Source organism: Lepidochelys kempii, chromosome 8 (genome assembly GCF_965140285.1).
Source record: "Lepidochelys kempii isolate rLepKem1 chromosome 8, rLepKem1.hap1, whole genome shotgun sequence".
NCBI classification, from domain to species: domain Eukaryota; kingdom Metazoa; phylum Chordata; order Testudines; family Cheloniidae; genus Lepidochelys; species Lepidochelys kempii.
This window is the reverse complement of record NC_136387.1, coordinates 49,572,175-49,598,428: the sequence shown is the minus strand read 5'-3', so window position 1 is coordinate 49,598,428 and position 26,254 is coordinate 49,572,175. Positions and strand designations below refer to the sequence as shown.

General features: G+C 46.1%; 1 protein-coding gene and 1 long non-coding RNA gene across 9 annotated transcripts in view; one reads left to right on the top strand and one right to left on the bottom strand.

Moving 5' to 3' along the window:
* Positions 1-1,269: 1,269 nt before the first annotated feature.
* Positions 1,270-23,888, bottom strand: CACYBP (calcyclin binding protein). The gene is given in 8 exon segments (XM_073356454.2): positions 1,270-1,601; positions 5,125-5,219; positions 7,776-7,875; positions 8,431-8,527; positions 11,147-11,342; positions 15,481-15,535; positions 22,670-22,947; positions 23,741-23,888. Coding segments are annotated over 8 exon segments (1,002 nt in total). The 5' UTR covers positions 23,762-23,888; the 3' UTR covers positions 1,270-1,441.
* A 125-nt stretch (positions 23,889-24,013) lies between these two features.
* LOC140915887 (uncharacterized) overlaps positions 24,014-26,254 on the top strand; it is a 41,534-nt gene continuing 39,293 nt past the window's right edge. For all 8 annotated transcript variants that reach the window (XR_012160305.2, XR_012160309.2, XR_012160307.2 and 5 more), the window contains exon 1: positions 24,014-24,685. This is a non-coding gene — a long non-coding RNA (uncharacterized LOC140915887). The remainder of the gene's footprint in view (positions 24,686-26,254) is intronic.

The following is a 26,254-nucleotide window of genomic DNA, read 5'->3' as shown; positions in this document are numbered from 1 at the left end:
CATGGGGTCTAATACTTAATTCTGTTGACCTGTAGGCTCCTAAACAACTCAAAGTAGGGTGGGAGAAAGTCAACAGTTGTACTGTGCTCTGGTAGACAGCACCACCTTTTTTAAAGAAAGGGGGTCATGCTTATAGCAACTTATTAATTCATTAGTTTGGTACAGAACCTTCCTGTCAATGATCAAGAACTTTACAAAGGGTAGAGAATAGTTACGCTTCTGCCTTGTGCTAGTCCAGACATTGTTCTTGCATCTTTCCTTTTTATGGCTACTAACTGCACTGCTGTTACTCAGCTGTGTCTCCTGCATTTTGGGGAGGCGGTTGGAAAAATGGGTGGATTGCCTGCTGCAGGCAGATGCTGGATAAGCTGGTCACATTCACCTTCTCCTGGGTGCGCTTAAGCAAGTCTCTTGACTAGCAACAGGTATCTGCTCAGCATGCTTTCTACAGGATTCTTGCCATTGCTCTTCTGTAAAGAACGGTAGGTAAGAGCTACTTTTCAGCTCAATGAACCAATAACTAGTCAAAGATGCAGATTCCACTCTTATAATTAAGCTGTCTTCAGCTATTTAGACATGTCTGTCCTTTTGAGGTTTGTTTGACAGTTTCTCCTGCTTCCTGCATGTAGAAAGTCGCTTAAGCTGGGTTAATACATTAGGGCTAGGAACCAAATAGCCAAAGGCAGCCAAATGACATGGTGACTAACACACAAGGTAGCCATCCTGCAGCAAAAAAACTTCAGGACCAGGCTTCAAAAAGAAACTGCTGAGCTTCAGTTCATTTGCAAATTTGACACCATCAGCTCAGGATTAAACAAAGACGGTGAATGGCTAGCCAATGACAAAAGCAGTTTCTCCTCCCTTGGTGTTCACACCTCAACTGCTAAAAGAAGTTTAGCCTCATCCTCCCTGACTGAACTAACCTCGTTATCCCTAGCCTGATTCTTTCTTGCATATTTATACCTGCCTCTGGAAATTTCCACTACATGCATCCGACGAAGTGGGTATTCACCCATGAAAGCTTATGCTCCAATAGGTCTGTTAGTCTATAAGGTGCCACAGGACTCTTTGCCACTTTTACAGATCCAGACTAACACGGCTACCCCTCTGACACTTGACACAACAGTTTAAGTTTTTTTTTTGTTTACAATGTTTGCATAATTGTCAGTTTTCAGATGAGCAGACCAATGAAAAGCTCTTGGGGAGGGAAGCGATACAAATACTTTCTACTCTTCAGGGAAGAGGAGGAAACCACTTGACGGAAAGAAATGCTTTATAAGGGTATTTTATTTAAATATTTTCTCCAACCTGAAATGGAAAACAGGTAAGTGTCTTTGCTTGGAAGAAGGTTGTGTAAACAATGCACTTGTAGAACTGATCTCTGCAGCACAGCAAAAGTCTCATATGGAAGGTCTGTGTCAAGGCAGCCTTTGGAGTAGTCTCAAATATCTAATGGTATATCCCCTTTGCCTTGTTTCTCTCTGCTTTCAACCCAGGCCTTGTTAATGGTTCTTTTCATTTCATCATCTCCCTCCGCATACATCTTTTTGAGAAGGTTCATCAGCCCCTCACTAGGGTCTGAGGTGTCATAGGAGGCTTTCCTGTAAGACAGGTGGATATGCATGAAACAAGTTATCATTGTATTACTAATCATAATGCCTAGGAGCCTCAGTCATTTGTAACAATTCTCTGCCAAACTTTAAATGCTTTAACAATTCTTATGCAAAAAATTGGTATTATGTAGAATTTTGCCTTGGGTTTTGGGAAAGGGTGTTATGGAGTCTCAAGCTGAGTCCTCTGAGCTTGGCATCTTCAAAAAGAAAGAGAGGATGCTGTCTAGACCGGGGTGGGCAACCTTTCAGAAATGGTGTGCCAAGTCTTAATTTATTCACTATAATTTAAGGTTTCGTGTGGCAGTAATACATTTTACATTTACAGGGGCTGGCGGACGGAACCCCAGACTGGCAGCAGGCTTACCGGGGCCGCAGCTGGCGGGGTCCAGGGGACAGAACCCCAGACTGGCAGCGGGCTGAGCTGCTCAGGCTGCTGCCAGTCTGGGGTTCTGGCCACTGTCCCTTGCCAGCTGGGGTCCCCGCTGCCGGCCCTGCTCAGCCCGCTGCCGGCCCGGGGTTCCGTCCATATAGGCCGGCAGCGGGCTGAGCAGGGCCAGCGGCTGTGACCCCAGGCCAGCAACGAAGCCCCCGGGACTGGTGACCAGGACCAGGAGCCGGAACCCCAGGCCAGCAGCAGAGTGCCACTGTAAATCAGCTCACGTGCCTCCTTTGACACGTGTGCCATAGGTTGCTGACCCCTGGTCTAGACCAAGTGGAAAATAAAAACAAACAGACATTATGTTGGAGATGTCTCAGTAAGGGGGGTGGTGGTAGGAAGAACCTTGCAGAGGGCATTAGGGTTTGAAACAGGTGTAGATTAAGTTCATAGAGATGGTAACTAAATATAGCACTGGATCCAGGAAGTACCAAAAATCAATCTCTGCTGTTACCATGAAGTCGGTGCAAGAGCTTACTTCTTAAATCAGCCTCCTACCAAGGTGACAATCCTAAAGTATCCCCCGCCTATACTAGATCACATCTGTTAAACCACCAATGGACTGGCCCCTTAAGACATGTTTCACTGCTAAAGAAGCCAAATGATAAATGGAACCTACTTTGATTTATTTGGTACCCAATTTTACCACCTGCATATCACCACAAATATAAACCATAAGCACATACATTGCCCTTACTGGCTAGCATAGAGAAACCTGCCCCATAGCTTCTTCCCTCATCTTACCTTTGAAACTCCTTGTCTACTGTACTAATCAGCTGAACGGCTAACTAAAAAGTAAAGGGTTGAACCAAGCCCTGTTAGACCAGCAGGGGGAGCAAATTCCCCAGTTACAGGACTCTATGCGGAGAGCCAGTCTTCAAAAGTTGACCCCTAGAGCAGGGGTTCTCAACCTTTTTCTTTCGGAGGCCCCCCACAACATGCTATAAAAACTCCAGGGCTCAGCGAGGGTGGGGGAGGCTCTGGGCAAGGGAAGAAGTTCGGGCATAGGTGTAGTTTGACTTCTATTTTCGGTGGGCACGGGCCAGTGGGGCTGGAGCCAGGTCCACACAGGGAGGTCCAGGGAGGGAGTGTCACCTCCACCCCCTGAGTTACCTCAGAAAGCCACTCGCCTGTTTGGGTTGTGGGGGAGTGGGCACAACCAAAAATTATAACTCAAAAGTGGGGGGCTCAGCTCAAAAAGTTTGAAAACAGCTCAGGGTTCAGGGAGAGGGGCAGCTAGGGGTTGTGTGCAGGCAGAGAGGTAGCTCAGGGTGGTGCAGGGAGGGGGTAGCTCAGGGTGCAAGGAGCAGGGTAGCTCGGGGCTGTGTGCGGGCAGAGGGATAGTTCAGGGTGTAGGGAGAAGGGTAGCTGGGACTTTGTGTGGGCAGAGGGACAGCTGGGGCTTTGTGTGGGCAGGTGGATAGCTCAGGGTGCAGGGAGAGGGGTAGCTCGGGGCTGTGTGTGAGCAGGGGGATAGCTCAGGGTGCAGGGAGAGGGGTCGCTCGGGGCTGTTTGCCGGGAGGGGGTAGCTGAGGGTGCAGGGATGGGGTAGCTAGAGGTTGTGTGCCAGGAGGGCTCCCCTGCAGTTCCTATTCACCAAGGGCTCTGCCAGCCAGGGAGCCAGGTCTCCCTGCCCAGGCGGCTCTTACCAGCTGCGTGAGCAAAGGGGGCTAGGAGCTTCAGCTCCCTGCACAAGCAGGAGACAAGGGAATGCTGCAGCTGCCTGCTCCATGGCACTAGCCAGAGAGCAGCAGCTGTCCTACACTGCCCAGCTTTGGCTTCTCACCTCTGACCTGACCAGTGGGTGGCGAGAGGAGGTGGAGGGAGGGTGTGTGTGTGTGGAACTGCCCCGGGATTGCCCTGTTCTTGCTCTGTAGCTTTGGGCGGGGTAACATCCGTGTCCCTCCAACTCTGCCCATGGGCTCAGGGCTTCTGCCCCGTGGGGAGCACCAGGGCTTGGGAATTCAGCCCAGCTGCTCCCGGCTTCAACCCCACTGGGGCTCCAGGGATTGGGGCTCCAAGCCCACCGCTCCTGGATTCAGCCCCTCTGGAGTTGCTGGGGCTTTGGCTCTGGGTTTTAGCCAAGGGGCCCCGTGGCCCCCGTGAAAGGGTTCGTGGACCCCCTGTTGAGAACCGCTGCCCTAGAGTGTGACAGCAAGATTGTCCCAGCTGATCTACAAAATGGCTGGGTCCTGCAACTTTAAGGGATTTATATATTGTGACTAACCCCTTGAACAGGGAGTCAGTGCAGACCTTTGTAGGGCTGGCTTAGTGGTAAAGTACTGCATTGCAGGAGACATATGTTCAATGACCAGTACCCAGTCCTTTGTACAGCATGCACCAGAAGGAAGAAAGAAATTGCTCATGAATTATGAGATACGGATGCAGAAAGAATGTAGTTTTGATCTGAATCCAAATTTTGCAGCTAAGCCCAATCTCTACCAGTGAGCCCTCACAGGATTTGCTGGCAATGCTGACAGGCTCCTGTTTTATTCCTCCTTAGAAGGTTGCAGGTCCGAGCTACAAAGGAGGGACATAAAAGAGCCTCAGGCCATCAACAGAGATGTAGAAAACACTCCACTACCACCTGCAGGGAAAAAGCCTCTTAGAGCATTTAGTCCCAATTAGAGCAGCTCCTAATACAGCCTCCAAGATAGGAACATGTGGCTTAAAGAAGAGTTAACTTTCAGCCTCTCATTGCTGGTCTTCACCACCACGCTTCCTGTGCTGCACCATTCACCAATATCCTATTAAAACCACTTAAGGATGTACCAGGTGTATCCCACCTGGAGCATTCGAGCTGCAGAAGGCGGAATGATTTTAGCAAATCAGTGCAAATTCCTTCCCAGGGCACTAATCTTTAGTGCCAAAGGAATCCCCAGATCAGCTGATTACAAAGATCAGGGAAACAGCTATGAAATAATTCTCAGGCCATAAAACAGGTTAAATGCTAGGCCCTTGGACCATAATTCTCATTGTGTAGACTTAGAGATGTTAAAGTCGCAGTACACATCTGCTTTCTTTGAGGACACTAATGCAATATTGTTGGGGTGGAGTGAAGGGAGGGACACTTACTCTTTCTCCTTGCTCTCTTTTTCCACCTGAGTCAGGCAATCCCATTTTTCTTCCTGTTTCTTCCTACATAACACAAGGATCATGTCCGTCTTGATCTGTAAAGGGAGGCAAAGCAAAACAAATCTGATGGTAAGAGGTGAATTAAGGATACTTATTATAGGAGATACTCATTGCATCCACAATAATTAAAGTAGCAGAACAGTTTCTGGTATTATTCTATTGTTGGATGCTCAAAACTTTCTCAGAGAATTGCTGTCTGGGCTAGTTTTTTCTTATATGGGACATATTTTTAAATCAATATTAAGTATTTGGCTGTGGGGCACTAAGGGTTACTTTGTTTTGAATACTCTAAAAGGGACACAGTCATATCTAACAGCAGTCAGTATTAAACGGAGGTAGAAAATACTCTATGAATTCCAAAACACACCCCCACTGCAGGAGCAGCCTGGCCCACAATACTTAAGATCCTGACAACGTTGTGGTCTGTCTGGTCAACGGCTTTTTTACCTGGTCAGAGGGACTAGAGACCAATCAATGTTAAAGATCCAATACCTAGTTTCTGTCTGTGGTGATTCATAAATATTACACCCCAGTGGAAAACTGGGGAAAAAGGATTAGTATGAGCTTTTCTAAGGACTGTCTCAGAATTAATGATCAGATACAACCTTTTTGATCCCTGAAACTCAGGCACACCACCCACCCAACCCCCAGCACTACTTAGCACCACCTGGAATTAGAAGACGTTATCTGCTGTGGTCTGTGCTAGTAGCATCCCCAGTTTATGACTCCAGCCAGTCCACCTCTGCACATTTTACTCGAACACAAGGACTCAGCTTATATTTTCAAGAGTATGTGGATTTTGGTTTAAGGACTCAAAAAAAACACCTCAGTTTAGATTCTCAGCAGCCTCTGCTTTTCCACTTCAGACCCATAACCCACTTCTAATCTGATCTGCACCTCCCTCTACTATTCTATATTTTGTGATGAGGATAAATGGCTTAAGAGTCCAGTAACAACAACAACATTTAAATCAGGGGTAACTCTATTTGAACCCATATATCCAGGGATAAAAAGCTAGTATGAAGACACCACCAAGCCTCAGTGCAGCACCCCAGTGAATTACAAGCAAGATCCTGTGTATTAAGCTTGACCTTGTAACCTTGACCTAAATTCTATAATCAGATCCCTGCATTCTGCTTCAAATCAATTCAAACCTCACTCTTTTTTTAATTCAATACAATATGAAAAATGAATATCTCAAGAGTATCCCCTCATTATTTAAGCCGATGTTAAGTTCAATTTATTTTACACTGCCGTAAAGAATTGTGGACCACAACCCACATTTTTATGTTATATATGTTTAGAACAGTGTTCTCAACGTGCGGGCTGCTTGGGGCCCAATCAGCACAGAGCTGCGGCCCATGTGACATCTGTAGGGCCATAGAGATAGCATTGGATGCGGCCCACATAACACATCGTGGGCCACATATGCAGCCCACGATGGTAAATAGGTTGAGAACCACTGGTCTAGGATGACCAGGGACAATCCCGATATTTGGGGGTTTGTCTTATATAGGTGCCTATTACCTTCCAGCCCCTGTCCCAATTTTTCACACTTGCTATCTGGTCACCTTATATGTATCATTGGGGAAAGCTGCAAATGTTGGCAGTTAAGTATGGGGCATATGTGGCTTTTGGCACATAGGAATGTATGAGCGGTGATTTGGGTTTGCAGATAGGCACATTAGCTGGAAGTTAAGATAATCAATGCTGGAATAGTTAATGATGTTTTCTATCATTCAACTTCAAAGCCAACATCCCACTGAGACAAAGGGGGTAGCTCAGCTCTTATCTCAGGCTGTGTACAGATTCAGGCATCTAGTTACTTTCTGGGCTTGTCTACCCAAATATTTTGTTGGTGGCAAGGAAAGCTGGGACATGAATCTACTCTGCACTAGCCTGCGGTGCACTAGGTGTCCATTTGGACCCTGCTGAGGTGCACTAAGAGTTTGTTCAGGATATATCGAAGCATACTAACAAACACTTAGTGCACCTCAGCAGGGTCCACTTGGACAGGTAGTGCATAGCAGGCTAGCATTGGGTAAATTCACACTCCCGCTTGCCAAAAACTAAGTGTTTGTGTAGACAAGCCCTCTCTTCATGTTTGGAAAATTTTTCTTTGCAACCATAAGGGCTACACACAGAGATATTTAGGAGCCTAAAGATGCATACATACACTTAACAGGATTATCAAAAGCACCTAAGCAGGTTGGGTGCTTAACTCCTATTGATTTCAGTGAAAGTTAGGGCTCAGACCCTCTAATGTGTTTAGGCGCTTTTGAAAATCCCACTAAGCATCTATCTGCATCTTTAGGCACCTATATATCTATGAAAATCTGTCCCTTGATGTTTTAAAACAAAAGCATGGATTCTGGCACACAATTCTGCAGCAAGGATTCAATTTTTCAGCCACAGAATACGTGAAGTCATCATTACAATTTCCCTTTGGAGGCTGAAGAGAGCAAGAGAGAAGGTTTGAGGTTAGAGCAATCCTATACGGCTAAACTGGAGGATTCTATTGAATCAGGCTAAGATTACTCAGATGGTGAGGGGGGTCTATATAAGTACGTACAAAGATAAGACACACAGACCTTCCTTGAACTGCCTTCCACAGAGATGGGTTTCAGAAGGTTATTGAATGTCATGGAGTAATTCTTCCCATTCAGATTCTTCACTAGCAGATCAAATGACCTAGAATGGAGAAAGAAAGAGTATAATGAATGCACACACTTCACTTCCCTATCATACGTGCAATGCAAACTGACCCTTAACAAGAGGGGGATACAGCCTGACTCCTTGGGAAACTGAACCCCAAAACTTTTGTTGTTTATCCAGGACTTTCTGATTCCCTACTTATTGCAATATTGGAAGATTCCTTGAAAGGACTATTGTCTAAAGGTTACAAGAAACTACAAGTCAGAAGTCCTGCTCAGAGTTCTTTTTTATAGCTCCGCCACAGACTTGCTGTGGGACCTTGGGCAAATCACTTAACCTCACAGTGTTTCAGTTTTGTCACTCATAAAATGGGGCTAATAACACATCCCTTATGAGAGTGTTTTACGGCCTAATTAGCATTAGTAAAATGCTTTGAGTTCCTCTGAAGACAGCTACATATGCATGTGCCAAAGTATTGTTGAAGAATTTAAGATTTTAACCCAGAAGGACTCAATACAATAGGCCTTAATCTCAGGTATAGCTCTTCCAATATGTTCTTCCTGGTACAGCACAGCAACAGTCTGGACTCACCTTTCTGTAAAGTGGACCTGCACATTCTCAGCTGGAAGCTGCTGCACTCCATTTAAAGTGATGTAAATCTTCACAAACTTATCCGACTGATCCCAACCTGAAAGGGAGAAAATCAGATAGGGAGGCTGGAAAAAACCTCTTCCTGCTCATGAGTGGTGTTCCTCTGAAACAACCATAGCTCCCCCAGAAGAGAGCATGCCTTCCACCGTAGGCCATACATTACTGCAACTGCCTTCAGAGGGAAGCCATTAGCTGCTCAAAGAAGGGTGGAATGAAAGAGGGGAGGCCAGGTATACCCTTTGGGGCTCTGCTCTCCTGGTCCCCATAGTGCATCAAAGACCAACTCTACCACAGCAGGGAGAAGCAAGGCACCTCTGCCTGACTTAGCGGAAAGGGGTGGGCAGGATTAGAGCGGAGTGGAAGGTTTGGCTACATCTCTCCTGGCCTCCTCCTTTGATGCCCACTTTCACCCAGTACTCTCTTCAATTGTGGCAGGGTGCTGGACTATGGGCACTATCTCCACAGATCAGCATGTTGGACACTCCCTGCACCTTTTGCCTAGATTGTAACTGAAGAGCACCTGCGCTTTCCCTCACATCTGCCAACTATTGGGAGGGGGGAGGGTTGAGCAGGACAGAGACCAGTAATTTCCTCCCCATTAATGCTGGAGGATTTGGGACTGCTTAAACCTGCCACGCCACCCTCCCCTGGACAGTGCAGCTAAACCTGAAGAGACTCTGAATGTCCCGCAGTGGCAGCTGCTGGGCTACCTAGTCTGCCGGATCTCCTGCTGGTGCCAGGAAAGGGGCTCCTCCTCAGATAAGGCGGGGATAGAGGCTTATTTTTGCTTTGGAGCCAGAGCTCTTGGGATCCCTTAACCCCTCCCATCTTTAAAACACAATGCCCATATTGGGCAATTATCATCCCTGTAATTTAAACACACACACACACACACACACACACACTGAGTATGAGTGACAAACTGAGTTAACCAGTTAACCACCAGCTGGCACTAATGCTCGGTTCCATTTACATCATTAATCTTAGTGTGATGTTATATGATTAAAGTATGACCATGTGAATCGTTGTTGCTACCATTGTTCTATAATTGCAACAAATCCTGTACAAAGTATGTCATGTAAAGGGTATATGGAAAAGTTACGATTCGCTTAATATGATTATCCTATTTGTATGCATGCATCATTTTTATATCTAAAGTCATGAATATTGTCTTTATACCTGTATTTCAAATGTGTTTGCTTCTGGGTAATACCCACAAGGTATTTAGGCAGCACATTGTGAAGAGACTATTCAAGTTGAATGGCCCATCAAGGAACACTTAACTCACAATGACCATGGAAGACGCCTATCCACATCTAGGGTTGCCAACTTTCTGATCGCAGAAAACAGAACTTGTCCCACCCCCTGCTCTGCCCTTCTCCGAGGCCCCGCCCTTGCTCACTCCACCCGCCTCCTCCCTCATTCATTTTCACCAGGCTGGGGCAGGGGTTGGGTTGTGGGAGGGGGTACAGGCTCTGGGCTGGGGGTGTGGGCTAGAAATGAGGGGTTCAGAGTGCAGGAGGGGGCTCAGGCAGGGTATTGGGGAGTGGGATGGGGGGCGGCCAGGAGGCTCTGGGAGCTCCAATGGGAGTTGTAGAACCAGCTCTTGGGGCAGTGCCTGTGCCAAGGAGTCGGAGGGACATGCCAGCAGTTTCCAGGAGCTGCACAGTGCTGGCCGTTACAGCCAACTGGACTTTTAGTGGCCTGGTCAGCTGTGCTGACCAGAGTTGCCAGGGTCCCATTTTGACCAGGGATTCTGGTTGAAAACCGGATGCCTGGCAACCCTATCCACACCTGATGGACTTTCATGTGAACGTCCTAACTGGAGTATGGGTAATGGCCTCTGCTATAACTCAGCAAAGCATGCAAGGCCATGTGACTAAATCATGACCCTAAATTCCATCTTGTTACCTATATTTTTCCCCACAAACTGTGCAGAGGGCTTTGTTTGAAACAATGGGTTTCCCTCCACATGGCAGAAACTATTAAAGACCCTGGAAACATCTCCATTTTGCCTCTTTTCTACTCTGATTTCTGGACTATGGACTTATACTAAAGGGAACATTCTAACCAAGGGACTGAGGACCTTCCAATGATTTGGGAGCAACCAGAGACTTAACCAGTTAGCAGTTTATGCCATCACTGCTTCAAGCCTTAACCAAGAACTCTTTGCAACACTAAAACTCACCATCTCTACTATGACACTGATCTCAGAACTGTACTCATGTCTGTATGTATAATGATCTTTTAACCCATACTCTCTCTTTTTTCTTTTTTAATAAATTTTAGTTTAGTTAATAAGAATTGGCTGCAAGCATGAATTTGGGTAAGATCTGAAATATTCATTAACCTGAGAGGTAATATGTCCAATCCCTTGGGATTGGCAGAACTTTCATATTTGACTTGACAGTCTAGGAGGAAGCCCAAGGCTGGGTTGCTTTAGGGAACTGTGTTTTGTCTTCTGGGTAACTAGTAAGGTATTACAGAAACTGTTTTGTGGCAAGCTTGGTGGATTTAAGTATTGGAATGACCACCAGCTTTGGGGATTGTCTGCCCCATTCTGCAGTTTGCCCTAATTAAGTAACCTCAGTGTGGCCCAGTGGGACTCCAGTCACACTTAGCTCTGCAGGAAGTGGGGTTGGAAGAGCAATCCTACCATAACTGTTGATTTTCACTGTGTATCCCACAGCTGGTGGTTTCTCTTCCTCCGTAGTGTCTTCTTTTAGCTTGGGTGGTGGCTGGTTCTTGATTTCAATCTCTAGCTTGTACTTTTCTGCCATCAAGACATCATGAGTTCTTTTCCTTGTGGCTTTTTTCAGGAGCTCTTTCACCTCTTCCAAATCTTTCTCCAGCTGAGTTTAAGAACAGAAGACCATATATGTACATTAGACACATGCCTCTTTATCTGAGGTTTACTGCTGAGCCCATTCACTCATCTCAGTCACAGAAACTAGAGATGGATTAGATGACTGAACAGCTCTTGTCCATCCCAACCTCACACCCTGGGGCCAATGTAGGACTGCTACCTATATTGCTTTGTCCAGTCAAATATTAAATATTGCAGAACAACAAGAATATTGCCACTTCCCTATTCAATAGTCTGCAAATTTCTCCCAATGTTTAGCTTGCATTTTCCCTTTAAAAACTCCAAACAGATGTTTTAAGTTGTTTTTACTCGTGGGGGCAGAGACTTTTTCTTATGTGTTTGTATTAGCATAACAGGATCCTGGTCCAGGACCTGGGCTCCTAGGTGCTATGATACAAATAATAAAGAAGAAGAACATATGAGCTCCCACAGATATGAACCAATGGTTCATCAAGCCTACTACCCTGTCTCTGACAGTGGCCAATACCAGAGCATACAGAACAGGGCAATTTGGAGAGCTCCATCCCTGCTCTTCTCTTCCTGGCAGTCGAAGGTTTAGGGTCCCCCCAAGCATGGGATTACATCCCTGACCATCTTGGCTAATAGCCATAGATGGACCTATACTCCATGAACTTATCTAATTCTTTTTTGAACCCAGTTATACTTTTGGCCATCACACAATCCCATGGCAACCAGTTCCACAGGTTAATTGTGTGTTATATGAAGAAGTATTTCCTCTTGTTTGTATTAAACCTGCAGCCTATTAATTTAATCGGGTGACCCCTGGTTTCTGTATTGTGTGAAAGAGTAAATACTACTCCTCTATTCACTTTTCCACATCATTCATGATTTTATAGATCTCCATCATATCCCCACTTGTCTCTTTTCTAAGCTGAAGAGCCCTAATCCTCTTAGTCTGTCATTGTATGGAAGATGTTCCATATCCTTGATCATTTTTGTTGTCCTTCTCTGAACCCTTTCGAGTTCCATTATATCCTTTTTGAGATAGGGCGACCAGAACTGGACAAAGTATTCAAGATATGGGTGCACCATGGGTTTATATAGTGGCATTTTCTATCCCTTTCCTGATATCCTGTTAGCATTTTTAACTGCTGCTGGGCATTGGGCTGAAGTTTTCAGAGAAATATCCACAATGACTCCAAGATCTTTCTTGAGTAGCAACAGCCAGTTTAGAACTCATCATTTTGTATGTACAGTTGGGATTACTTTTTCCAATGTGCATTACTTTGCACTTATCAGTGCTGAATTTCATCTGCCATTTTGTTGCCTAGTCACTCAGTTTTGTGAGATTCCCCTGTAATTCTTTGCAGTCAGGTTTGGACTTTACTATCTTGAATCTCAATTTTTTATCATTTGCAAATTTTGCCATTTCACTGTTCACTCCATTTTCCATATCATTAACGAATATGTTGAACCGCACAGGTTCCAGAACAGATCTTTAGGGGGCCATGCTGTTAATCTTTCTTTATTATGAAAACTGACCATTTCTATGCTTTGTTTCCATCTTTTAACCAGTTACTGATCAATGAAAGTACCTCTTATCCCATGACTACTTACTTTACTTAAGAGTCTTTGGTGAAGGACCTTGTCAAAGGCTTTCTGAAAATCCCAGTATATTGATTAATCACCCTTATCCACATATTCTTTGTTGACACCCTCAAAGAATTCTAATAGACTGATTTAGTCATGACTTCCCTTTACAAAAGCCATGTTGACTCTTGCCCAACAAATCGCATTCAGCTATGTGACTGATAATTCTGATCTTTACTATAGTTTCTACCAATTTGCCCAGTACTGAAGTTAGGCTGACTGGCTTGTAATTGCCAGGATCACCTCTGGAGCCTTTTTTAAAGATTGGAGTTATATTAGCTACCTTCCAGTCATGTGGTACAGAGGCTTGTGTTAATCATCGGTTACATACGACAGTTAGTAGTTCTGCAATTTCATATTTGAGCTCATGCAGGACTCTTGGGAGAATACCAGGTGACTTGTTACTGTTTAATTTATCAATTTGTTCTAAAACCTCTTCCACTGGCACATCAATGTGGGACACTACTTCACATTTGTCACCCAAAAAGAACAGCTTTGATGTGGATATCTCCCCCACATCCTCTGCAGTGAAGACCCATACAAAGAATTACTTTAGCTTCTTTGCAGTGGAGTTGTCTTCTTTGTCATTTAGTGCCCCCACTGCCTAGTTGGCAGGCTTCCTTCCTCCAACATACGTAAAAAAATTCTTACTGTTAGTTTGTGTGTCTTTATTTCTTGGCCTCCCTTATTATATTTAACCTGCCAGAGTTTGTGCTCCTTCCTATTATCCTCAGTAGGTTTTGACTTCCAAATTTTAAAGGATGCCTTTTTGGTGCTGATTCTTTTGGTCCTTTTATTGTTTTCTCTGAATTGGGGTATACATTTAGGCTGAGTGTCTTTTATGGTGTTTTTAAAAATAGTCCCCTTGCTGCTTGCAGGCATTTATCTCTTGTGACAGCACCTTTTAATTTCCATCTAACAAGAGTTCTCATTTTTGTGTAGTTTCCCTTTTAGAAGTTAAATGTTACTATGGTGGTATTTTGGTATTATCCCCCTACAAGGATGTTAAAATGTAATTACATTATGGTCACTATTACCAATTGCTTTAACTATAATTACCTCTTGGACCAGATCCTGTACTTCATTTAGGACTAAATCTAGAATTGTCTCTCCCCCTGTGGGTTCCAGGAGTAGCTGCTCCTCTAGGCAGTCATTTATGGTGCCTAGAAATGTTATCTCGGTACCACCCCCAGAAGTGATATTTACCCAGTCAAATGAAGATAGCTGAAATCACCCACTGTTATTGGTTTCAGAGTGGTAGCCATGTTAGTCTGTATCAGCAAAAAGAACTAGGAGTACTTGTGAAACCTTAGAGGCTATCAAATTTATTTGAGCATAAGCTTTTGTGGGCTAAAACCCACTTCATCAGATCCATGCAATGGAGCTTTCTACTTGTGTTACATCTTCAACCATCCTTAGCATTTCACAGTCATAGTCAGCATCCTGGTCAGGTGGTAAGTAGTATAGTCCTACTGCTATACTCAAACATGGAATTTCTATCCACAGAGATTCTGTGGCACAGTTCGTTTCATTTAAGATTTTTACCTTATTTAACTACTTAATTTATTAAAGAAAAAAAATGAATACAGAGAGAGAGATCATGGTGATACCCACATGATAATTTCAGAAACATATGGTAACTATTTATCCTGCATTGCTGGCCATCTCACCTGCACTCTGCTAACTACATTTTTTTTGGGACACTTATTTTAACCACCTGAGCACTTTCAAACAGCAGCTGTAAAAAATCAACCTACTGGAGAAGTGGTTCCTCAGTTCTAACAATTTCTCAGATGTGAAATTCCCCTGCAAAAGTTACACTGCTTTAAGATACAAGACAGACAATATTCAATCTTGGACCAGCAACATGGTTAGTCCAATACCATACAACCTTTCCAAGGTAGAATTTGGAATTTTGTGCCACTAGAAGGGGGAAAACTGACAGCTTTTTCCAGTGGGACACACAGCAACTGTTCTATTACTGGTAGGTTCTGAAGGATCAGATCTTAAAATGCAGACAAGTAGTTTTTCCTCCATGACAACTAAGATTGCAACTAGTCACCCCAAAGCATATTCCAAAGTTTTAGCTTCCACTTAGAGCTAAAGACAATAGAAATCAATATGTCCATCCCAACATATGGGATGCTTGCCTGAGGACCATCAATTAAGCTGAAGTTGAAGTACACATTCCCCTGGAAAGGAGTCTTCCAGCTACTCAAAGCAGTGACTCCTACTTCTTTTGGTTGAGCTAAGGAGAGAGACAAGAATAACTTCCTCATGTCCTGTTCAAAGTGCTCTATCATCTCCTCTTATGTGTTAATCAAGAACCATAGATGAGTATAGAAACTATATAGGAGGTAAGCGGACTAGAAATAACTAGTTAGTTGACCCCAGTACAAACCAAAGATCAATTGTGACAAAATGCCTGTTATACCAAGAAATCCAAACCAACTAGCCTTCATCCCAAATTAAAAGTTGTATATTTGTCTGCTTTATGAATCAAAGGCACTCACTCTCTGTTTGAGGTTAACTTGTTCCTTCACAATGTTTCTTTTTCAACTGTAAGCCCTGAAAGATGTGAAATGAAAGGTATTAAATATAATCAAAGAACATATGACTATGTTCACTAAATTGAGAGAAACTTGATGGGGTATGTACCCCTCACAGGCTGTGAAAGAGTTAATGTAGGTCTGAGAAGCCAATTTATATACCAGCCTGCACCTGGAGAATGGGCTAGACTTAACTGAGGATGAAGCCCAGCTGGGGAGGAGCAATTATAAAGGCAGGAAGTTGAGAGAAGAAAGGAGTTGCTTGTAGAAAGTGAAGAACTCAGAGTAGAGAGGTTATGAAGGGAAAGCTGAGAGAGCGAGAGCACATACCCTGGGATCCCTTCCTATGTGGGGAAGTCTGGTAAGAGACCAGGTGAGGGACTAACTAAGCAGGGTTTGGGAGTGGAGCAGGCTCCAGTGGTAAGCCCTAATAAAAGGATAGGATTTGGACTACCAGGGGAGAGCCCAGGGAGGTCCTCTGTTGAGGAACAGAGCAGCAGGGATGAGAGGTCAAACTGAAGGAGGGCAGAAATTGGTTTTAATTTGTATATTTTTTATGGGGATTCCAAGGGAGAGACCCCTGAGAAAGAGAGAAACAGTGGAAAGCCTAGAGAGAAGAGTGAAAACCATGGGGCCCAGAAGTGGGGTAGATGATCCTTTTGTGAGGGTGTTAAGACTGTTTTCTGTTGGACTTTCTTTCCCTGGAAAGAGTGGACTAAATTGTGACCTGGCTGGAGGGCCAAGTCACAGAAAGAGACTGACCACTATTGCAGCTATCAGCAGAGGGTGCCAGATGCGGGGAGAGAGACTCACTCCACTAGTAGAGTAACAAAATTCCATAGAGTTTGTCACTCAAGTCAGGGGTGGGAAAACATTTTGGCCTGAGGACACATCAGGGTTGTGAAATGGTATGGAGGGTTGTGCCTCTGCAAACAGCCTGGTCCCTGCCTCCTCCCACTTCCTGCCCCCTGACTACCCCCCTCAGAACCCCCAATACATCCACCGCCTGCTCCTTGTCCCCTAACTGCCCCCCTGGGACTCCCCCTTGTCATCTCCCCTCTTGGAACTCCCCCACCCCCATCCAACCCCCCCGCTCCTTGTCTCCTGACCACCCCCTTTCCCCTTCCCATGCTGCTCAGAGCGGCAGGACAGGCTTATTGGAAAGTCCGGGAGGTGGGTGGGCGCAAGCCACGCTGCCGACGGGGCTGCGGGAGAGGGGGAAGAGCAGGGGAGGGGCTGGGGAATAGCCTCCCCGGCCTGGAGCTCAGGGACTGGGCAAGATGGTCCTGCTGGCCAGATGTGGGCCACAGTTTACCCACTTCTGCTCTAAGTGATAGTGACCCTATAGAAGGGATATGAATTGTATGGCACAAGAAGGAAAAGAATATTGAAAGATAAGCACCTGTATATAGCCTTGAAATATTAAAATAAATTACTTAAAGGGGAAAGTCTGGATAATACAGAAAATTACTGAAATATAGACCTTGAAATGAATGAAAGAAGCCTCCATTATGAAAAATATCAAAGAAATGTTATACACTGATGCCATCTACTGGATATCAATGGCAACTGCAGAGAAACTGAGAACTCAAATCCAAGAGCCTATCTGGTAAACTGACAACAGAAATAAGAATTGCATGTGCATGAGCCCCTCCTGGCCCCGATGAACCCTGAAACAGCATATACAGATTGAAGTCACCATGTGGGACCCTATAGTCTTGCTGAGTTCACAAAAGAAGCTGCAAAATTCAGAAGCACTACTGACGCTTGGACTAACCCCACGAAGAGACTCCCCTATCCAAGTTAACAAAACTGAGAAGTGGTAAGACTTGCTCCAGAGATAGTAGTTTTGCTTTGTTTTTAAAGTAAGTAACTGAAAGTTCTCATGTTGAGTCTACACTTTCTAGTGAAACCTCAAGTAACCATATTTTGGATTTTAACTAAGTAATGCTAGCTGCATGTTTCTCTTTTGTAAGTCCAAGCATACTGGCCTAAGAGAACCTCAAACAATAACTTTTAGCAATTCCTTTTGATGTTTTAAACTTGTCCAATTCAAACTAAACATTGGAAAGAACAGGAACCATATTCATAAGGACAGGTTTCAGAGTAACAGCCGTGTTAGTCTGTATTCGCAAAAAGAAAAGGAGTACTTGTGGCACCTTAGACTAACCAATTTATCTGAGCATAAGCTTTCATATTCATAAGAGCGCCTTAAGACAAGGCTATCCTTTTTGGAAAATTACTTAAAGCACAATGAAGCTCTCTCCTGGCGATAAAGAATGGCTACACTGCATACCTTACAATGGGATGGCTGTGGCAGCCCAGCCAAGCTGTTCGAAGGTGCGCCGTGTAGACATAGCCTAAGTATCGTGATCTGAAGAATCATAGAATATCAGGGTTGGAAGGGACCCCTGAAGGTCATCTAGTCCAACCCCCTGCTCGAAGCAGGACCAATTCCCAGTTAAATCATCCCAGCCAGGGCTTTATCAAGCCTGACCTTAAAAACCTCTAAGGAAGGAGATTCTACCACCTCCCTAGGTAACGCATTCCAGTGTTTCACCACCCTCTTAGTGAAAAAGTTTTTTCTAATATCCAATCTAAACCTCCCCCACTGCAACTTGAGACCATTACTCCTCGTTCTGTCATCTGCTACCATTGAGAACAGTCTAGAGCCATCCTCTTTGGAACCCCCTTTCAGGTAGTTGAAAGCGGCTATCAAATCCCCCCTCATTCTTCTCTTCTGCAGGCTAAACAATCCCAGCTCCCTCAGCCTCTCCTCATAAGTCATGTGTTCTAGACCCCTAATCATTTTTGTTGTCCTTCGCTGGACTCTCTCCAAATTATCCACATCCTTCTTGTAGTGTGGGGCCCAAAACTGGACACAGTACTCCAGATGAGGCCTCACCAATGTCGAATAGAGGGGAACGATCACGTCCCTTGATCTGCTCGCTATGCCCCTACTTATACATCCCAAAATGCCATTGGCCTTCTTGGCAACAAGGGCACACTGCTGACTCATATCCAGCTTCTCGTCCACTGTCACCCCTAGGTCCTTTTCTGCAGAACTGCTGCCTAGCCATTTGGTCCCTAGTCTGTAGCGGTGCATTGGATTCTTCCATCCTAAGTGCAGGACCCTGCACTTATCCTTATTGAACCTCATCAGATTTCTTTTGGCCCAATCCTCCAATTTGTCTAGGTCCTTCTGTATCCTATCCCTCCCCTCCAGCGTATCTACCACTCCTCCCAGTTTAGTATCATCCGCAAATTTGCTGAGAGTGCAATCCACACCATTCTCCAGATCATTTATGAAGATATTGAACAAAACCGGCCGCAGGACCGACCCTTGGGGCACTCCACTTGATACCGGCTGCCAACTAGACATGTAGCCATTGATCACTACCCGTTGAGCCCGACAATCTAGCCAGCTTTCTACCCACCTTATAGTGCATTCATCCAGCCCATACTTCCTTAACTTGCTGACAAGAATACTGTGGGAGACCGTGTCAAAAGCTTTGCTAAAGTCAAGAAACAATACATCCACTGCTTTCCCTTCATCCACAGAACCAGTAATCTCATCATAAAAGGCGATTAGATTAGTCAGGCATGACCTTCCCTTGGTGAATCCATGCTGGCTGTTCCTGATCACTTTCCTCTCATGCAGGTGCATCAGGATTGATTCTTTGAGGACCTGCTCCATGATTTTTCCAGGGACTGAGATGAGGCTGACTGGCCTGTAGTTCCCAGGATCCTCCTTCTTCCCTTTTTTAAAGATTGGCACTACATTAGCCTTTTTCCAGTCATCCGGGACTTCCCCGGTTCACCACGAGTTTTCAAAGATAATGGCCAATGGCTCTGCAATCACAGCCACCAATTCCTTCAGCACTCTCGGATGCAACTCATCTGGCCCCATGGACTTGTGCACGTCCAGCTTTTCTAAATAGTCCCTAACCACCTCTATCTCCACAGAGGGCTGGCCATCTCTTCCCCATTTTGTGATGCCCAGCGCAGCAGTCTGGGAGCTGACCTTGTTAGTGAAGACAGAGGCAAAAAAAGCATTGAGTACATTAGCTTTTTCCACATCCTCTGTCACTAGGTTGCCTCCTTCATTCAGTAAGGGGCCCACACTTTCCTTGGCTTTCTTCTTATTGCCCCCAGATCCCTAGTCATACTTATGTGGCTCTGGCTCATCAGCACATCATGACTATGACTGCTCCAGTTATCTTTCTCTGTGCCTTCTAGTCAGGTTATGTTCAGCCTTTTTTATTTCAGTGATCCCATGGCCTTTTAGCCACCACAGGCCCAGCAGTTCTAAAAGCAGGTGGATAAAAATCAATTATTTAATTTTTTTTTCAAAGTTGGATTTTTTTTATATAAAATGCTTTGAGGAAAAAACCTATATAAAGATAGATACATTATAGCTCAGACATCTCATCATGGAATAGGGATTATAAATTCTAATTCTATAGTATGAGATACTATATTAATGTAATGTTTAAGAAAAGTTTTGTAAATGAGTTCCAATAGGATTAGGGACCCAATCTTATGGGGCTCCAGGGGCTTCTGTATAGATTATTTAGGTTAATCTTTTTATCTACCCAATGGGACTTCAGTGATCAGTCTAGAAGATACCATCAGAAATGCTTAGTTTTACAGTTCTCAAATTGTGGATTTGTGTCTCCAGAGATAACATGCTTGTTAACAACAAAAACGTTTTTAAAATAAATCAATATACATAATATATAGAGGTGAGAAATAACAGACCTCAACCCTATTGTCCCTCTGCAAATTTGTGTACAGCGAGTCAATCCCTTACCTCTCTACAGAAGTGCAAAGTTTCAAAAAGTTCAATGAATAGAAGATTGTTGGGGCTGGAATAGATCTGGACAAGGAGTAGAAGTCTGGAGATAAATGTGAGAAGGGAGGGACAGGCAGTGGAAAACAAAAGTGAAACTGTTTGAGCAGGTTTCAGAGTAACAGCCCTGTTAGTCTGTATCCGCAAAAAGAAAAGGAGTACTTGTGGCACCTTAGAGACTAACCAATTTATTTGAGCATGAGCTTTCGTGAGCTACAGCTCACTTCATCGGATGCATACCATGGAAACTGCAGCAGACTTTATATACATACAGAGATCATAAAACAATACCTCCTCCCACCCCACTGTCCTGCTGGTAATAGCTTATCTAAAGTGATCATCAAGTTGGGCCATTTCCAGCACAAATCCAGGTTTTCTCACCCTACACCCCCCCACACACAAACTCACTCTCCTGCTGGTAATAGCCCATCCAAAGTGACAACTCTCTACACAATGTGCATGATAATCAAGGTGGGCCATTTCCTGCACAAATCCAGAAGTCTTGAGGTCTTTCTGAGTGTAGCCTTCATTGATTTGAGATCTACCATATCATTCTCTCACTGGAAGGGAAAACCTATAATGGCAGCAGGCCATAAGAGCCCCAGCTGGGGAATATTTTAATGAAGTTCCTCTACCTGTGGGTAAGACAGGCATGTGTGCAAAATGCAAACAGTGCAACCAAGAGAGGCAAGGCATGGTTGCCTGAATGAAACATCTTTGAAGATGATGAAAGGAATATCACTTTAAAAATGTATAATGTGTACCTTCTAAAAATGAAACCTACATCTCCCTCCGAGTTGTGAAGAATATGTATTAAGGTTATAACAACCAACAAGAATGCACTTTTATGTAGAAATCCATGATTAAACAGTCTTCCTGACTAGTGATTTAAACCATGATTTAAATCAAATCCACCCTGTCCAAAAGGATGCTGGGCCTTAAAGAATGTTGGTGCCATGGTCTGGTTCTTTATTTTGGGCACACGTAGAGGGCATCACACCCAGCTTCAGCGCAAGGTGTTTTGAGTTCAAACCCAAACTATGTGCTTTCTTTGAAACATATGCTAAGAGGATGAAGAATCTTGCCCCCGCCTGCTTAACTGGGTGGAAAGGGGAAAACCGGTGCAACAAAAAGATACTTACCATAGCTAAGCCACTGGACATTGTTTTGATATCAGTTCCTTACACAACCTTGTCATTAGGAGGACCATGTCTAAATGGCTGACTGCATTTCAGGTTGCTAAGCTCTAGGTTGGCCAGGCCATTGCAATCTCCAGGTTCATTCTGTCTGAGACAAGGAAAAGCAGGGCTACTGATTGCTTCAGGGATGTTTCTGTTGTAGACTTATGCAAAACAGCCTTTCGTGCCTGCTCTTCACTCCATACATTTACAAAGAACTATTGCCTGAACTCTGCCTCTAGGGAAGAATCCTGCTTTGGTCTCTGCCTGGCAGATCCTCCTTCCAAAGTTGGGGAGCTCAAGCGCTTTTGCCTTCTAGAGTCAACCCCATCCCATCCCATCATTCAGTTTTGGACCATCAACAGGGTAAGTATAACTAGACCAGGATAGGTTTCAGAGTAGCAGCCGTATTAGTCTGTATTTGCAAAAAGAAAAGGAGTACTTGTGGCACCTTAGAGACTAACAAATTTATTTGAGCATAAGCTTTCGTGAGTTACAGCTCACTTCATCGGATGCATCTGATGAAGTGAGCTGTAGCTCACGAAAGCTTATGTTCAAATAGATCAGGATAGTTATTCCGGTAAATTCCCCTGCGTAGACAGACTCCAAGTCCGGAACTTGATGGAAAGGTTTAAGTGCAATGGTTAAGCTCCATAGTAGTACAAGACCACACCTTCCTACCTGCTACAACCACCCCTGTGGGCCTAGAAAAAACATCTTTAGAGTAGGGAATTCCACTTGTTTGATGCCAGGGAGCAGAGACCAGAAGTGAGACCTGTGCAAGATAATACTTTCAGAGAAACTGAATTACAGATAAGTAATTACATCTTTTGTTCCTCCATTTTTTTTGGGGCACTCAGAGGAAAGGAGAATGGGAAAAGGACCCCTCCTATGGGGGTACTAGGCTGTTAAGTATCTAAGGGAAGCTGGATCGGAGGAGGGTTAAAGGGCAATGGGTTAATACTACTTAGTGAAGCACTAATACAATGCCTTTTGTCTTCAGAACAGTTACAACCATTACATTCCACTGTGTCCCACACTGGAAAAAGGTGTCAATTTCCCCCTTCTAATGGCACAAAGTTCCAGTTTCTAGCTTTGAAAAGTTGTAAGGTACTGGACTTACCTTAAGGGGTATAGAGTCAGCATAGCCAGTCCTACGCTTCTTTCTTCACACCCTGGTGCAAGTGCCATGAAGAAGTGGCTGGAATCATAGTGTACCCCAACTATCTCCAACTGGATATGTACCATGTGGACCACAGGCAGCTGGAACAAGCTAATGTGTACTGGGGCTGGGGCAGATTCAGGGAGCTTCTCCTCTATTTCCTCTGTGGGGGAGGAGAGCCATCCTTTCCAAGGCACTCCCCTTGGAGCCAGAGCTCCCAGCTGTTCTCTGTGGGGCTCCTGCAGGGAAGCAGGGGAGGCACTGGGAGAAATGGCAAGGGCAGCCAGAGGTACTTTCTTCTCTTTCTGGGATAGAGCAGGCAGCCTGAGTAGCTGCAGCAGGGAAGGACCAGCAGCTGCAGGGGCATTAAGTGGAGGGTGTGTGTGTGGTGGGGGGGGACACGACAGGACACTGACTCCCGTAGGGATAGGGCCAGACCCAAACCCTTCCATTTAAATGGCAGCTCAAGGGAGCACATGGTAATGCCTAATCACACAGGAAGTCGCTCAGCCAGGCAGCCTGCAGGGCCACCAATTCGAGGCTGGAGGGCCAGCAGGGCCGAGTGCCCAGTAGCTCAGAAGGCCGGCAGGGTACCACGCATTTGCCATATTTCTTGTGCTCGCAGGAGAGAACTATGGGGTGTGGCCCTTCCAGAGCCCGTGTTTGCGCGCCCGGCTGGGCACAAGGAACAGTGGCAGGGCATGCTGGGGCACGGGGGGGGGGGGGGGGGCACGGACATGCTTCCAGGAAGGGGTAACACAGCCCAGCCAGCTGGCCCGAGGGCAGGGGCAGCAGCAAGACCTGCCCCGACCAGCCCTCTACGGGGCTCCGTGCCCCCCATTCCCTGCAAGACTGCCCGCGCCGGGCTCTGTGCCCTCTGCCAGCCCCTCTGGGCACTGTGCCTCCCAACACCCTGCAAGACCCACTCCCCCGGACGCAGCGCCCCCCACACCCTGCAAGACCCGACCCCCGGGCACTACGCCCTCCGCCGGGCCCCGCCAAGGCCCACTTCCCGCGCGCCCCTCCCCTCACCTCCTCCCGCGCAGACGCCATATCGGGGATGCTGTGCCGCTGTGTCTGCTCCGTACGAGCTGCAGCCGATCTAGGGGGAGGGGCAGCCTGACACTCACACAGTCGCAGCGGCAGCAGCGCCAGCGCCTGCGCCTGCTCCCGCCCCGCCCCGCCCCTCTGGAACTTTCCGGAGCCCCCAGCCGCCACGCCCCATAGTAACGATCCCAGGCTTCCGCCTGAGAGCAGGAGCCCGGACCACGCCCCTTAGCGACTAGAGCCGCATAAACCACGCCCCTTCTCGTTCCCAGCAGGAAGAGGCATAGAGTTCGCGGAGGTTCGGGCGTCCTCGAAGGTCCTACTGCAGAGCTGGCGTAGACGCTCGGCGGCCATTTGATCGCCGTGCGCCCCGCGAGCGGGAACGGAGTGGGCGGGGCTATCAAAGGCGCGACGTTTCCAGGGAGACAGCCTAGCTGAGGCGCCGCCCGGGCCGCGTTAAGGGGTGTTCGCCGCGGGGAGGCGGGCGCCTCTGGTCAGGGGGCTCCGGCTCTACAGTTGCCGCCCGGGGAGCTGTGTCCCAGTTCCGCCCCCATCCCCCTTCAGCTGGTGGCTGTCACACCAGCCGTGGCGAGTCTCTCCTCTGCCCGGAGCACTGGGGGTCGCTCTTGGTTGGCCAATGGGCGCCCAGAGGGAAGGGGTGAGGAGCCCCGCTCTCGCCGCGGGGGACGGGGGAGCCGGCGCTGTGCGGCAGAGGGGCCGCGCTGTGCGAGGAGAGCCGCGGAGAACGGTGTTGTTCAGGTACCGGCCCGGCCGGCAGCGTCCTTAGACCCGGTTAGGATCCCGCGTCGCCGCGCTCGCTGCCCCCTTCCTTTGGGGTTCTTGCTCCGCCCTCAACAGCTGCCAGCTGGTTCGCCCCTGCTCAGTGGGCGCTGGTGACTGCAGCTGTCATGGACCAGTAGCCCGAGGAAGGTACGTGAGCATCTTTAGCCCTAGACAGTTTTTTGAAGTGCTTATATACCAGTTGGTTTCAGAGTAGCAGCCCTGTTAGTCTGTATCCGCAAAAAGAAAAGGAGGACTTGTGGCGCCTTAGACACTAACAAATTTATTTGAGCATAAGCTTTCTTGAACTACAGCTCACTTCAGCGGCTGCATTCAGTGGAAAATACAGTGGGGAGATTTATATACACAGAGAACATGAAACAATGGGTGTTATCATACACACTGTAAGGAGAGGTTTCAGGGTAACAGCTGTATTAGTCTGTATTCGCAAAAAGAAAAGGAGTACTTGTGGCACCTTAGAGACTAACCAATTTATTTGAGCATAAGCTTTCGTGAGCTACAGCTCACTTCATCGGATGCATATTGTGGAAACTGCAGCAGACTTTATATATACACAGAGAATATGAAACAATACCTCCTCCCACCCCACTGTCCTGCTGGTAATAGCTTATCTAAAGTGATCATCAGGTGGGCCATTTCCAGCACAAATCCAGGTTTTCTCACCCTCCACCCCCACCCCCCCCACAAACTCACTCTCCTGCTGGTGATAGCCCATCCAAAGTGACCACTCTTTACACAATATGCATGACAATCAAGTTGGGCTATTTCCTGCACAAATCCAGGTTTTCTCACATCCCCCCCACCCCCATACACACACAAACTCACTCTCCTGCTGGTAATAGCTCATCCAAACTGACCACTCTCCAAGTTTAAATCCAAGTTAAACCAGAACATCTGGGGGGGGGGGGGTAGGAAAAAACAAGAGGACACAGGCTACCTTGCATAATGACTTAGCCACTCCCAGTCTCTATTTAGAGTGATCAGGTAAGGTGAGCTGTTACCAGCAGGAGGTGGGGGGGGGAACCTTTTGTAGTGATAATCAAGGTGGGCCATTTCCAGCAGTTGACAAGAACTTCTGAGGAAAGGGTGGGGGGAATAAACATGGGGAAATAGTTTTACTTTGTGTAATGACCCATTCACTCCCAGTCTTTATTCAAGCCTAAGTTAATTGTATCCAGTTTGCAAATTAATTCCAATTCAGAAGTCTCTCCTTGGAGTCTGTTTTTGAATTTTTTTGGTTGAAGAATTGCCACTTTTAGGTCTGTAATCGAGTGACCAAAGAGATTGAAGTGTTCTCCGACTGGTTTTTGAATGTTACAATTCTTGACGTCTGATTTGTGTCCATTTATTCTTTTACGTAGAGACTGTCCAGTTTGGCCAATGTACATGGCAGAAGGACATTGCTGGCACATGATGGCATTTATCACATGTGCAGGTGAACGAGCCTCTGATAGTGTGGCTGATGTGATTAGGCCCTATGATGGTGTCCCCTGAATAGATATGTGGACACAGTTGGCAACGGGCTTTGTTGCAAGGATAGGTTCCTGGGTTAGTGTTTCTGTTGTGTGGTTGCTGGTGAGTATTTGCTTCAGGTTGAGGGGCTGTGTGTAAGCAAGGACTGGCCTGTCTCCCAAGATCTGTGAGAGGGATGGGTCGTCCTTCAGGATAGGTTGTAGATCCTTGATGATGTGTTGGAGA